This window comes from Leucoraja erinacea, chromosome 3 (genome assembly GCF_028641065.1).
Source record: "Leucoraja erinacea ecotype New England chromosome 3, Leri_hhj_1, whole genome shotgun sequence".
NCBI classification, from domain to species: Eukaryota; Metazoa; Chordata; class Chondrichthyes; order Rajiformes; family Rajidae; genus Leucoraja; species Leucoraja erinaceus.
In genome coordinates, this window is record NC_073379.1 from 80,540,130 (window position 1) to 80,552,840 (window position 12,711).

Sequence of the window (12,711 nt, forward strand, 5' to 3'; positions counted from 1 at the left end):
CCCCTCAGATTTGTATTAAGTCTTGTCCCTCTCACATCAAACATATGTCCTCTTGCTTTAATTCCTCTATCTTGGTTACAATACTTTGTACATTTGTCCTATGCATTGCCCTCATGATTTTATACACCTCTATAAGATCACCCCTCAATCTCCTGCACTCCAAGGATAAAGTCCCAGCTTACCCAACGTCTCCCTATAGCTCGGCCACTCAAATCCTGGCAACATCCTTGTAAATCTTTTCTGCATTCTTTCCAGCTTCATGTCATCCTACCTTTAGCAGTGTGATGGAAACTGAATACAGTACTCCATGTGTGGCCTCATCAACATCTTATACAGCTGTAACATAACTTCTATGTTTAATACATTGACTGATGAAGGCTAATGTACCAAAAGCCTTCTTGACCACCCTCTCTATCAGTGATGCCACTTTCAGTGAACGATGTACCTATGCTTCTTGATCCCTCTGCTCTACAACACTCCAGGACACTACCTGAGAGATACAAAATTATTGTTTCAGATCAATGGCCTGTCATCAGAACTCTCTGATAAAAGTGCAAATGAAAGGTCATCAGCCTGGAACTTTCCACAGATGCTGTCTGACATGCTGAGTATAACCTTTCCTGGTTTTATTTAGATATTTGCTCTTTGTGACACAGTGTTTTGTTTTGGTATTTCTACTTGAGATGGTTGAATTGTACAACATTGAATTGGTCATCTCTGTCCTTTACAGTTTTGCTTCATATAGAGCATGCAAGATTGTGCATTGTGATATCCAAACTCTGAAATTAGATAACAGGCTTCAACTCAGTGCCATGGAAACAGTGTTTCTCATCTCAGAAGCAGTACTGATTCTAATAAAATCACTGATTATTGATCCTCAGTAGATAAATGGTATAGTATTAAGATTAAAGTTTTGAATGTTCTGATGAGTTAAGCCAGCATGACAATTCAAAGGCAGCCTTTCGATCCCTGCATGATATATTGTAAAAAAAAACACTAAATTGCTTTGATGCTAAATCATGAAACCGGTTGGACAATTAATTTGGATTGACCGTATTTGAGGATTATCGACTTTCGGTACATAATTCTAGACTTAATGAACCAAGTTTTAATAGGGTGTAGAGCACCAGTGTATCACACTAGGTACAGAAGGGTCACATCATTTTTCACCATTCATAGCCGTTTCTTTACCTAGCATGATAAATGGGACCGTTTTGGTAAAGTGAAGGACAAAGGAGAACATGGGGATGCTTACATTTAGCAGCAGCACCCCGAGTTAATAAAACCATTTCTTCAATAAAGCCATTAATATTCTAGTGGTTACAAAAAAAGAATAACATAAATAAATTGGGGTGCATTAAAGAATCTTACTAATCACTATGGGCAAGCATCGCTTGCAGGTTTGGGCTCTACAATGCCAACCTGTTGACATTGAAGGAACATATTTCATGAGGTGCTTATCCGGCAAGAGGAAATACAAAGAAAGGCTTGAAACCTGGGATTACTTCTGCTGAATGTGAACGTGAACTTGAACCTGAAGATATTGGAGGTTGATGAATGATTCAAAGAAGCATCTAAAATTAAGGAACAGCAGAGGAGATGGATGTTTTCAGTAATAGGAAATTTAAGAATTGGATACAGAAGGTACTCGTATACAGAGTAACCATTTAGATGACTTGTTCATGGACTCTTAACCTGCCAAAACTGTTGCCTTTACTTTGAAGACAATGGATTGATTCGCAATCAAGTATATAATTGAGGCTGCAATTTAATGCAGTAGCCAGCAGTACTGCATTATTTCTGTGAATGGTGAGGAGTAAAGAAGCAATGTCTCATTTGAAGCTTTGAGGATGCTACCTTTCAAAGAAGAATCCAGCATTAATTCACAAATCAAAAACAGTTTACGTTTCTTCTTGCTTTGATTCTTGAGGCGCTTGAATTAACAATTAAAGTAGAAGTTATGTCAGGATTTAAGATAAGTTGAATGAATATATGAAGTAGGATAAAGTAGAGATATTGAAATGAAGCAGACACAAGTATATAGGGCTTGAGAAGTGCATGAAATGGTTGACCAGGGAGCACTCATTTTAATATTATAACTTTAATGTAATTTTATGCAATTTACATAATGAGCTGGAATTGTTTTTAAAATCCAAATATTTTGTAGAAGGTCTTCTTGAATGGGTTATTCATTTTAACTAGTCTCTTATTTGGTAATCAATGATTATTTTTGGTTATAACAGTCTGACCTGGAAGGATTAAAACCAGCATCCACCTTTGATATGGACAAACTGAAATCCACTATTAAGCAGTTTGTTAGAGATTGGAGTGAAGATGGCAAGTCTGAGCGCGATGCTTGTTATCAACCAATCATTGACGAAATTTTAAAACAATTTCCTCAAGATGAATGGTATGTTATTAATTTCATGTGTTGAATTTTGAATATGAGATAAATATCTTTTCATAATCATCATAATCATAATCATACTTTATTAGCCAAGTATGTTTTACAACATACGAGGAATTCCATCACAGTGACTCCTCCACATTCCTCACTGTGATGGAAGGCAAAGAAAAGTTCAATCCCTTCCCTTCGTTCTCCAGTGGTCTGGGACCTCGAGCCTTCCGTTGACGGGGCAATCTTAGCTCCCGTAGCCGGCGGCGTTTGGGACCTCACGTCGGGGCGATCAAGCTCCTGCATCGGGGGGGGTCTCAGCTCCCCCGCGTCAGGCGATCTGACCCTGGGTCGAGGCTGGTCCAAACCTTCTGCGTCATTTGGGGCTCCCGACATCTGTCTCTACCCGAGACTGAGCTCCTCGATGGTGAAATCCGCAGGCCGCGTGGTTGGAGCGTCGATCCCAGGGAAGTGATCGGCTCCGATGGTAAGTCCACATCCCCGCGATGGGGCTCACAGTCCCAAGCAAGGCCACCAGCTCCATGATGTTAGACCGCAGAGCGACTGAAGATACGATCTAAAAAACAATCGCATCTCTGCAAGGTAAGAGATTTGAAAAAGTTTCCCTCGCCCACCCCCCACAAAACAAACCAGAGAACATTAACACATACTTTTAAAACATACTTTTTGTCCATCTGTTAACGTTTTCGCATCTTCGCACTGTTCAGCATAAAGTTACAACTGATGTTGTAATATTCAATGTGTTTCATATTGAATTGGCGAGTTTTAGTTATGGCAGCAATTAAGCAGTCTAGTTGACCCTTGTCCTCAGTCAGAAAGGAAAAACTAGGCAGAGCTTGATTAATTTCATGGTCTTTGCTGTAAAGATTGTGTTTGTAGAGTGTGGACAGCATTCAGCAACAGCTAAATAACTTTTAATTACAGCCATAATTTCACAAATAAAATCTCTATTTGGCAGGGTACTGCCAGGCTACTGATTTCCTATGGATCAATAACCCAGCAGGAATCAATAACTTTAGGACTTTTTCCACTCAGAGGGTGGTGGGTAAATGTGACACGCTCTCAGAGAAGGTAGGTGATTCATGTACTATAACAGCATTTAAAAGACACTTGTACACTTGGATAGGAAATGTTTAGAGGGATATGGGCCAAATGACACAAATTAGAGCATTGATCGGCATGGATGATTTGGCCGAAGAACCTGTTTCCATGCTGAATGACGATACTTAATGACTCGAGGGAAGAAAACCAATGCATTAAACAATCTAAAATTTTGAAACTAAGGTATTTGCTTGCATCAATAGAAGAAACTGGCAAAATAAGCTGTGCCAGAATCTTTATTTCCATAATTAGAATTAGTAAAATGAGGGTGTATTGTAGAAATACAGTAAAATATCTGTTCAGCCAGTACCTGACTACATTTGTAATTGACTAGTCCTTGAGTTTAATTGCATCAATTAAACTGAAAATAATTGTCGTGTATGCTTTCAGAATAATTTTGTGAAAATAATGCATATGATTAAGACGTACAAATATATAGCCCATTTTTGCCAAACGGATTAGTGAATTAACTATGCATTTCAAAAATTGATTGTGTGAATATAATAATGGTCTGAATTCCTTCTGGAATTAAATAAGCGGAGTAATCACTGCAATAAAATCTTGAAGTTGCAATGTATTCAAATACACTGGCATATAAAGTTTGACATGCAAATAGATTTCAAGAGAATAATTAAGTGTCTTTGAGGCGGCTTTTTATTAATTATTGTGTATTTCAACAATTATTCTGGCAAGTGGCTGTGTTTGAACAATGTTTTCTTTAGCATGCCCAGAGGTTAGTATATCTGCTCTTGTTCTTATTCTTTTCTGAAACCCCCTTCCTTCAACCAGACCACCTTTTTTATGGCTAAAAGAACTATCTTGCTTTCAGATCTTGCCATTTATCACTTTTGCTAAGGTGAGAACTGTCATAGGAATCCCCAAATTTAATATGCCCTATCCTATATCTCTGTGATACATTTGCGTTGCATTGTAGAGAATGGGAAATGAGCCACGGTGTCATGTAAAGGCTCTAGCTCATTCTAGCAGAATGACAATAACATCATTTGTCTTGGTGCTTCTATGCAAACTGATGCACAATAAATACTCACTGATTTTTACTGGTGATTCAAAATTTCCAATCTTATGACGAAAACTACATTGAGGTAAAATTGAGCAACTGCCACTCCAGGTGGAGCTCTTAGTTATATGAAATATATGTTGCCCAGATACAGAGAGGATATATTGAAATATATATATTTTGAAATATAAATAAACAAATAAATACAGTTTTTGTGAGTGGTCTGTGTCTAAATGTTTAGGACGCTGCTGCAAGCAAGATTTTCATTGCACGTGTACCTGGCAATGAATGAATGATATGAATGAATGAATGATATTTTTATTTCGAACGATTAAAAAAAGAAGAAAAGAAAAGATGGAAATGAATAAATAAAAGGAAAATTATATATATACATAAATACATACACACATACATATACATGTACATATATACATACATACATATATACACATATATATACATAACATATATGTACATACATTAATTAAAAAATCAAAAGCCAATTTCACCATAATACACATTAGACTCGTTCAAAAAGGGATAGGAAGAAGCCTATGCTTGTCAAGTCCTACCCCCATTCTTCACCATTAACAAATGCAAAATTCAAAATAAACTAAACAGACAATTCAAATCAAACTACACCAATCAAGCTATTAAGAAAAAAAGAACAAAAAAAGAAAGAACAAAAAGAAGCACCATTAACATCTGTGAGATTTACATTCTCCTTCCTCATTACTGTACTTTTCAAAGATATATCTTTTGTACATTTTTTTAAATTGCATTATATTCATACTTTGTTTAATCGTTTCGTCAAGACCATTCCACAAAACCACCCCACAAATGGAAATACACATACTTTTTAAATTGGTCCGAGCATAATGCTGTTTCAAGTTTAGTTTCCCACAAGCAATACTTGTGCATACGACAATAAACCTGCCATGAAGTCTATTGGAGTACAAATTGTCAAACAAAACATGATATATGAAAGGAAGGTTGGAGTACAATCCATGCAAATCATTTGATTTATCCCATAAAATGTAAATGATAAATATTCATCTCACATATCAAAACACTTGCACATAAAAATAATTAGAAACATAGAAAATAGGTGCAGGAGTAGGCCATTCGGCCCTTTGAGCTGCACCGCCATTCAATATGACCATGGCTGATCATCCAACTCAGTATCCTGTACCTGTCTTCTCTCCATACCCCCGATCCCTTTAGCCACAATGGCCACATCTAACTCCCTCTTAAATATAGCCAATGAACTGGCCTCAACTACCTTCTGTGGCAGAGAATTCCACAGATTCACCAAAAAAAAAATTTCTCATCTCAGTCCTAAAATACTTCCCCCTTATTCTTAAACTGTGATCCCTTGTTCTGGACTTCCCCAACATCGAGAACAATCTTCTTGCATCTAGCCTGTCCAACCCCTTAAGAGGTTTTTATAAGATCCCCCCTCAATCTTGTAAATTCTACCGAGTACAAGCCGAGTCTATCCAGTCTTTCTTCATATGAAAGTCCTGCCATCCCAGGAATCAGTCTGGTGAACCTTCTCTGCACTCACTCTGTGGCAAGAATGTCTTTCCTCAGATTAGGAGACCAAAACTGTACGCAGTACTCCAGGTGTGGTCTCACCAAGGCCCTGTACAACTGCAGTAGAACCTCCTTGCTCCTATACTCAAATCCTTTTGGTATGAATGCTAACATACCATTCGCTTTCTTCACTGCCTGCTGCACCTGCATGCCTACTTTCAATGACTGGTGTACCATGACACCCAAATCTCGTTGCATCTCCCCTTTTCCTAATCGGCCACCATTCAGATAATAGTCTACTTTCCTGTTTTTGCCACCAAAGTGGATAACCTCACATTTATCCACATTATACTGCATCTGCCATGCATTTGCCCACTCATCCAACCTATCCAAGACACCTTGCAGTCTTCTAGCATCCTCCTCACAGCTAACACTGCCCCCCAGCTTTGTGTCATCTGCAAACTTGGAGATGTTGCATTCAATTCCCACGTCCAAATCATTAATATATATTGTAAATAGCTGGGGTCCCAGCACTGAGCCTTGTGGTACCCCACTAGTCACTGCCTGCCATTCTGAAAGGGACCCGTTTACTCCTACTCTTTTCTTCCTGGTCTGCCAGCCAGTTCTCTATCCACATCAATACTAAACCCCCAATACCATGTGCTTTAAGTTTGCATACTAATCTCTTATGTGGAAACTTGTCGAAAGCCTTCTGAAAGTCCTGATATAACAACATAATTGTTTTATTTCTTCTCAATACAGGAATTCCTCTAATTTGAACATACTTGTACCAGGGGCAGGACTTGGAAGACTGGCCTGGGAGATTGCTCGACTAGGTTATAGTTGCCAGGGTAATGAATGGAGTCTGTATATGCTCTTCTGTTCACATTTTATACTCAACAGGTAGAGTATGATTTCAGAACTGGGTTGATGTTTGTTTTTACAGTGCATGATTTTTAAATATTGTAATTTGAAATGATCTAACAGGATTTGTTTTGGAAACAAAGCAAAGTTGTTGCTGACATACATAAAATATAATTTATAATTAATAAAGTAAAGAGAAAAGATATGCAGCTCTTTCATCTAGATTATGCCATGTTACTTTGTGTTTTCTCCTTAAATTTACTGATGATATAAAGCACCATAAAAGATGACAACCGTCTGCAAAGTATCATCGGCAGGTTAAGCAAGTATATGGAGGGGGAATATAACGTGAGCAAAATGTGAAGTAAGAATAGAAAAGCGTTTTTTAAGGTTTAAGAAATGAATAAATGCTGGTGTATAGACCTTGGTTTGTGATTCACAACTGAAGAAAAAACCCAAACAGTTAGGAAGGTAATTGGAATGTTATTCTTGATTGATAGGTCATTGGCGTCCACAAATAAGGACATTCTGATACAATTGTGCAGAATGATGCTGAGACCACAGCTTCGGCACCACATGCAATTTTAGTTTCCACAGAGACAGTACGATGCAATGTTACTAATTTTATTCCTACGGTAAGGGTTATTCTTGGAGAATGAGGGAATAAGTTTCAGCTGTTTTCACAAGAGATTGAAAAAGATTGAGAGACATGAAAAGATAGGTGTTGAAAATATCATTCCCCAGATTCGAGTGTCTAGAACTAAAAGTGACCATTGATGACATGCGATTTTTTTCCTATTCCATATACTGAAAATCTTAAGAATTTTCTGTGGCGGAGGGCTATGGATGAGAATACTGAACACTTAGATTTTTGGGCTACGATAAAAACTGATGTGTGGATCGGACAGGAGAGTGAACTTAAAATAGAGCAACAGCCACAATCTCATTGAATTAGGGGAAAATCCTCGAGACTGCAATGACAAGTAATTTATAGGTGCTCACTGTGTATTCTCTGATCTCAAGTTTGTTTCTGGATATCAAAATGTAAATATTTTCTGCAAGTGATGCTTCATTAAATTGCTTAATTTAATTTGACAATGCAACTTTTTTTTAGATGTTCTGGAGTTAATACAATGGCAATCTATCCATGGATCCATCAATTTAGTAACAACAAGCGTTCAGCTGATCAGATTCGACCTGTCTATTTTCCTGATGTTGATTCGCACAGTCTACCATCTTATGCTAACTTTTCCATGACAGCGGGAGATTTTCAGGAGATATATACAGAACCAAGTAAGCATATCAGTTATTGGACCTCGGTGAACATTGTTATTTGTAGCTCTGGCGTATTTATAACTCAAATCTACTAACGGACTGTCGATCAATTATATTAACAATCCTTGTATCGTTAAACATGTCATTTTAATGCTAAAGTTGGTAAATATAATTATATTTTTAATACTTACTGACCTAGATCAAGTTGACACTTATCTGATCTGAATTTGAAGAACCATGTTCACAGGCCTTCGATATCTTCAAGCCTGGCCAGCAAAGAGGCCTCATGACAGTTTATTGTGACCTTGAATGTTTTGTCAAAGGATGATGGAAACATATGTATCGTTAATTTTCAAAGGAGATTTAGATAAATGCATAAAGATAAGCATTTTGATGACAGCATATGACATAAATTTGCAGGTGATACCAAGATTGCTGGGGTCGCAGACTGTGAGGAAGGCTGTCAAAAGTATGCAGCGGGGTCAGCTTTAGGAATGGGCAAAGAAATAGCTGATGGAGTTTAAACCGAGCAAGTGTGAGCTGTTGCACATTGGGAGGACGAATGTAAGCAAAGGATATACAATTAATGGCATGACCCTTAACGGTCAATAAATAAAATAGAATGGTAAAGAAGGCATTCAGTATGCTTGCCTTCATTACTCAGGGTATTGAGTGTAAGCGTGAGGAAATCATGATGCAACTTTATAGGACATTGGTTGGACTGCATTTGGAGTATCGCATGCAGTTCTGGACACCCGATTACAGGAAGGATGAGGAGGCTGTGGAAAGGGTGCTGAGGAAGTTTACCAGAATAATGCCTGGATTTGGGGTATTAACTGCATGGTGAGGTTGGATAGACTTGGATTGTTTTCTCTTGAATGCAGGAGGTTTAGGGGAGACTTGATGCGTATATAAAATTATGAGGCACAGATATGGCAGATAGAACCTTTTTTCCCCAAAAAGGACGTTTTGTTACCCAGTTAGTGCCTGGAACGTGCTGGCAGATGCAGTGGTTGAAGAAGATATAATAGTGCCATTTAAGAGAATTTTGGATAGCCATAGGAATATGCAGGGATTGGAGGGATATGAATTATGTGCAGACAGATAGGAGTTGGTCTTGACACCATGGTTGGCACAGATATTGTGGATCTAAGGTTTGTGTGCTGTACTATTCAATGTTCCAAGAATATTACAAGGTAATGTAAAGAGCAAGGGTGAGATTAATTATTTAGTTCTCATGCATGAGCAATAATGTAATTGGATTATTCTATTATCTGTTAGAATTGTGAGGGAAATCTGCTCTCCAATTCTCAAAATTGTTCTCCTATATGTATGTATGAAGGATTTCTTTGCAATTGGATGCAGCAGTTGATCTGAAGAAAATCAGTAGGCCCAGAAACTAGTGATTATTTACAGGATTGCAAATGGTTTATCTGTTCGACACACTGTCCATAAACGAGGATGGTGTTTGGTGCTAGAAAATGGGCTCAGAAGAAACATAACAAATTATTGGGAATACTTTGATGTATAATCCATAATGTTTTTTGAATCTGAGAAACTTTGGCCCTGGTGGCTTTCTTATGTATACATTTCATAAAATGAATATGCAATAACTGTTACAATTAGGAAGCCATTTGGCACATTAGCTTCTGATGCAAAAGGATTACCATTTTCAAAGTGTGTGATCTATGCACAACGATTGTCCCAATTTTGTGCATCCCGTAAAATTGTACCAGTTAATTTATTATTTTTCCTGATAATAGTCTGTAAGAAGATAATGATAAGTGCCTTTAGAAAGGAGATGAGGAGGAATCTAGTCAGGGTGATGAATCTGTGGAATCCATTGCCACAGTCGGCTGTGGAGGCCTTCAGTTGGTATTTTTAAAGAGGAGATTGACAGATACTTGATTAGTAAGGGTGTCGAAGCTCATGGGGAGATGGCAGGAGAATGGGGTTGAGAGGGAAAGCTAGATCAGCCATGATTGGATGGCAGAGTGAGTTTGATGTGCCCAATGGCCTAATTCTGCTCCTATAACATGAATTTATGAGCTGGCTTTTAAGGCAGAAAAGTAAATGAAATTTAACTGAGAAGAGTTTCATTTCATACTTCTCTCTGTTAAATTTCATCCACTGTACTGCCTTAGCCGGCTATCTCTATCTTCTTACATACTATTATTATGTTCATTCATGCTTACTATTCTTTTAAGCTTTGTGTAAATTTGGAAATTTAAATCCATACCTGATATCAGTAGATCACCAGACTTACAAAAAATACAGTGGTCACAACATCTCTCTCGAGGATACACTAGTGCCTGCCACACTTCTGTTTGAATAATGGCTACTCACCAATATTTCCAGCATTCTGTTCGTGCTGCTACCAACCCTTGAATTTCATGGGCATCATTTTCTTAATCAACTTTTTCTGTGAAAATTTGTCAAGTTCCAACTGAAAGTCTGTGCAAACATTTACTGCATTCACTTTGTCAGGCTTCTCTGTTATCCCTGCAAATGAAAATCAATTGGGTTCTTCATACAATTACCTTTTAGCAATAGTGTGCTGGTTTTCAGTTTCAATTATTTTATATTCCCTTATTTTGTTTCTGAAACCTTCCCATGACTGGGTCGACCGTCTTGGAGGAGTGATCACATGTCTCTCTTTGATCAAATATGTTATCTTTGTCATGTTGTACAACATTGTAACCACCATACGTATGACAAGCCTTGCAGCAACATCCACTCCCATTAATCCAACAACATAGATCAGGTACTTGAGCAAAGTAAAAAGTGCTGCGTGCCAGGCAGCACTGGTGAAGTAAAAGGACAATATTCACGAATCTGAAAAAGGTCCCGATAGATGCTACTTGAACAGTGGCGCAGCGGTAGAGTTGGTGTCTTACAGCGAATGCAGCGCCGGAGACCCGGGTTCGATCCCGACTACGGGTGCTATCTGTACGGAGTTTGTACGTTCTCCCAGTGTCCTGCATGGGTTTTCTCCGAGATCTTCGGTTTCCTCCCACACTCCAAAGACGTACAGGTATGTAGGTTAATTGGCTTGGTAAATGTAAAAATTGTCCCTAGTGGGTGTAGGACAGTGTTAAGGGCCCGTCCCACTTGGACGACCTAATCCACGAGTTGAGAAGACCCTAGACGAGTTGAAAAAAATGTCAAGGTCTGAAGTAAAAGACCTCCTGCGACCTCTTACGACCTCCCTCGATCTCGGTCTTTCACACCTAAGACCAACTACGACTAGCTACGAGTGGAAAATGATCACATGATAAAATGATGTCATGTTCGCATTTTTTTTCTCGAGCCAGTTACTGACTTGCGACTGTCTACGACGACCATCACGACCTACTATGACCTACCTACAAGTAAAAAGTATCAATTTTTTCCATGCCAACCTTTTTTTTACTCAAGGACATTTTTTATGAGGCTGGAAAAAACGCCGCGTGTACGCGGAGACCACTCACGAGCATGAGCAAGAGTTACGAAGACCTCGTGGCGGCCATGCTGCGAGTATGAATCAAGGGAAAACTTGGCAGAAATGCCAATTAGGTCGTGAGAGTGGGACAGGGGCTTTAGTGTGTGGGGATCTTTGGTCAGCGTGGACCCGGTGGGCCGAAAAAGCCTGTTTCCGCACTGTATCTCTAAACTAAAAGAAACCGTTAAGTTCCTCCAGCACTTAGCGTTTTGCTCAAGATTCTAGCACCTACATTTTCTCGTGAATCTAGATCAAATACTTGTTTACTTAAAGCATTGCTAGCCTTTCTTGCACATCCATACCAATTTTTGCACCATTCAGTGTAATGTAACAATATGACTTTGTAGTTGTCTACTTCCACATATTCCATTGAGATTTTGGCAGCATCTACTTTGTATAATGTGGAAGATAACCCTGAATTAAACGTGTTTCAGAAGAATTTATTTAATTACGGGCTAATAATGGGAAAAAGGCTTATACTTAAATTCTGGAAAAATGCGCCGACACCAACAATAAAAATATGGATATCAAATATGTTTGAAACATTACATCTGGAAGAGATGAGATTCCTCCTAGCAGGTAAAGCAGACCAATTCCAAAAGACGTGGTCTATGTTTCTGGACCTATTACAAGTATGAGGTGCAATAGTAATCTAAAAAAAAAAACAAATATATAAATAAGTGGTATCAGGACCTGGTAACGGGAGGTAAAATAACAAAAACAGACTTGGTTGGTAGTCCCCTTTCTGCGGAGTTTAATGTTATAATAGAGCGATTGTTTCTACTTTCTCTTTCTCTCTTTTCTAGGGTCTATTTTCTCACTTTACTTCCTTCTCTAACTTCTTTCCTAAGGGGCTTTCTTTTCCTTACACTCTTGCACTGCACGATCCTCTTGCACTTTCTTTACTTTCCTTACTTCTACCTTTTTCTTAAAGCTCTAAAAAAAAAAAAAATGAAGCGGTACAAAAAATGTATCAAGATATATGTGTTGTGTAGAATTGTAATTTACCGTACTTCTAAT

General features: G+C 38.3%; 1 protein-coding gene across 6 annotated transcripts in view; it reads left to right on the forward strand.

Moving 5' to 3' along the window:
• carnmt1 (carnosine N-methyltransferase 1) overlaps window positions 1–12,711 on the forward strand; it is a 49,282-nt gene that overhangs the window by 7,615 nt on the left and 28,956 nt on the right. For 5 of the 6 annotated variants that reach the window (XR_008723224.1, XR_008723225.1, XM_055633062.1 and 2 more), the window contains exons 3-5: window positions 2,244–2,410; window positions 6,834–6,974; window positions 8,050–8,228. Coding sequence is in view for 4 of the 6 variants with exons in the window: in XM_055633062.1 (XP_055489037.1) it covers window positions 2,244–2,410; window positions 6,834–6,974; window positions 8,050–8,228 (487 nt within the window). In the remaining 2 variants the exon portion in view is untranslated. Of the gene's footprint in view, window positions 1–2,243; window positions 2,411–3,374; window positions 3,488–6,833; window positions 6,975–8,049; window positions 8,229–12,711 lie in introns of all 6 variants that reach the window. The other variant, XM_055633060.1, reaches the window with a different exon arrangement.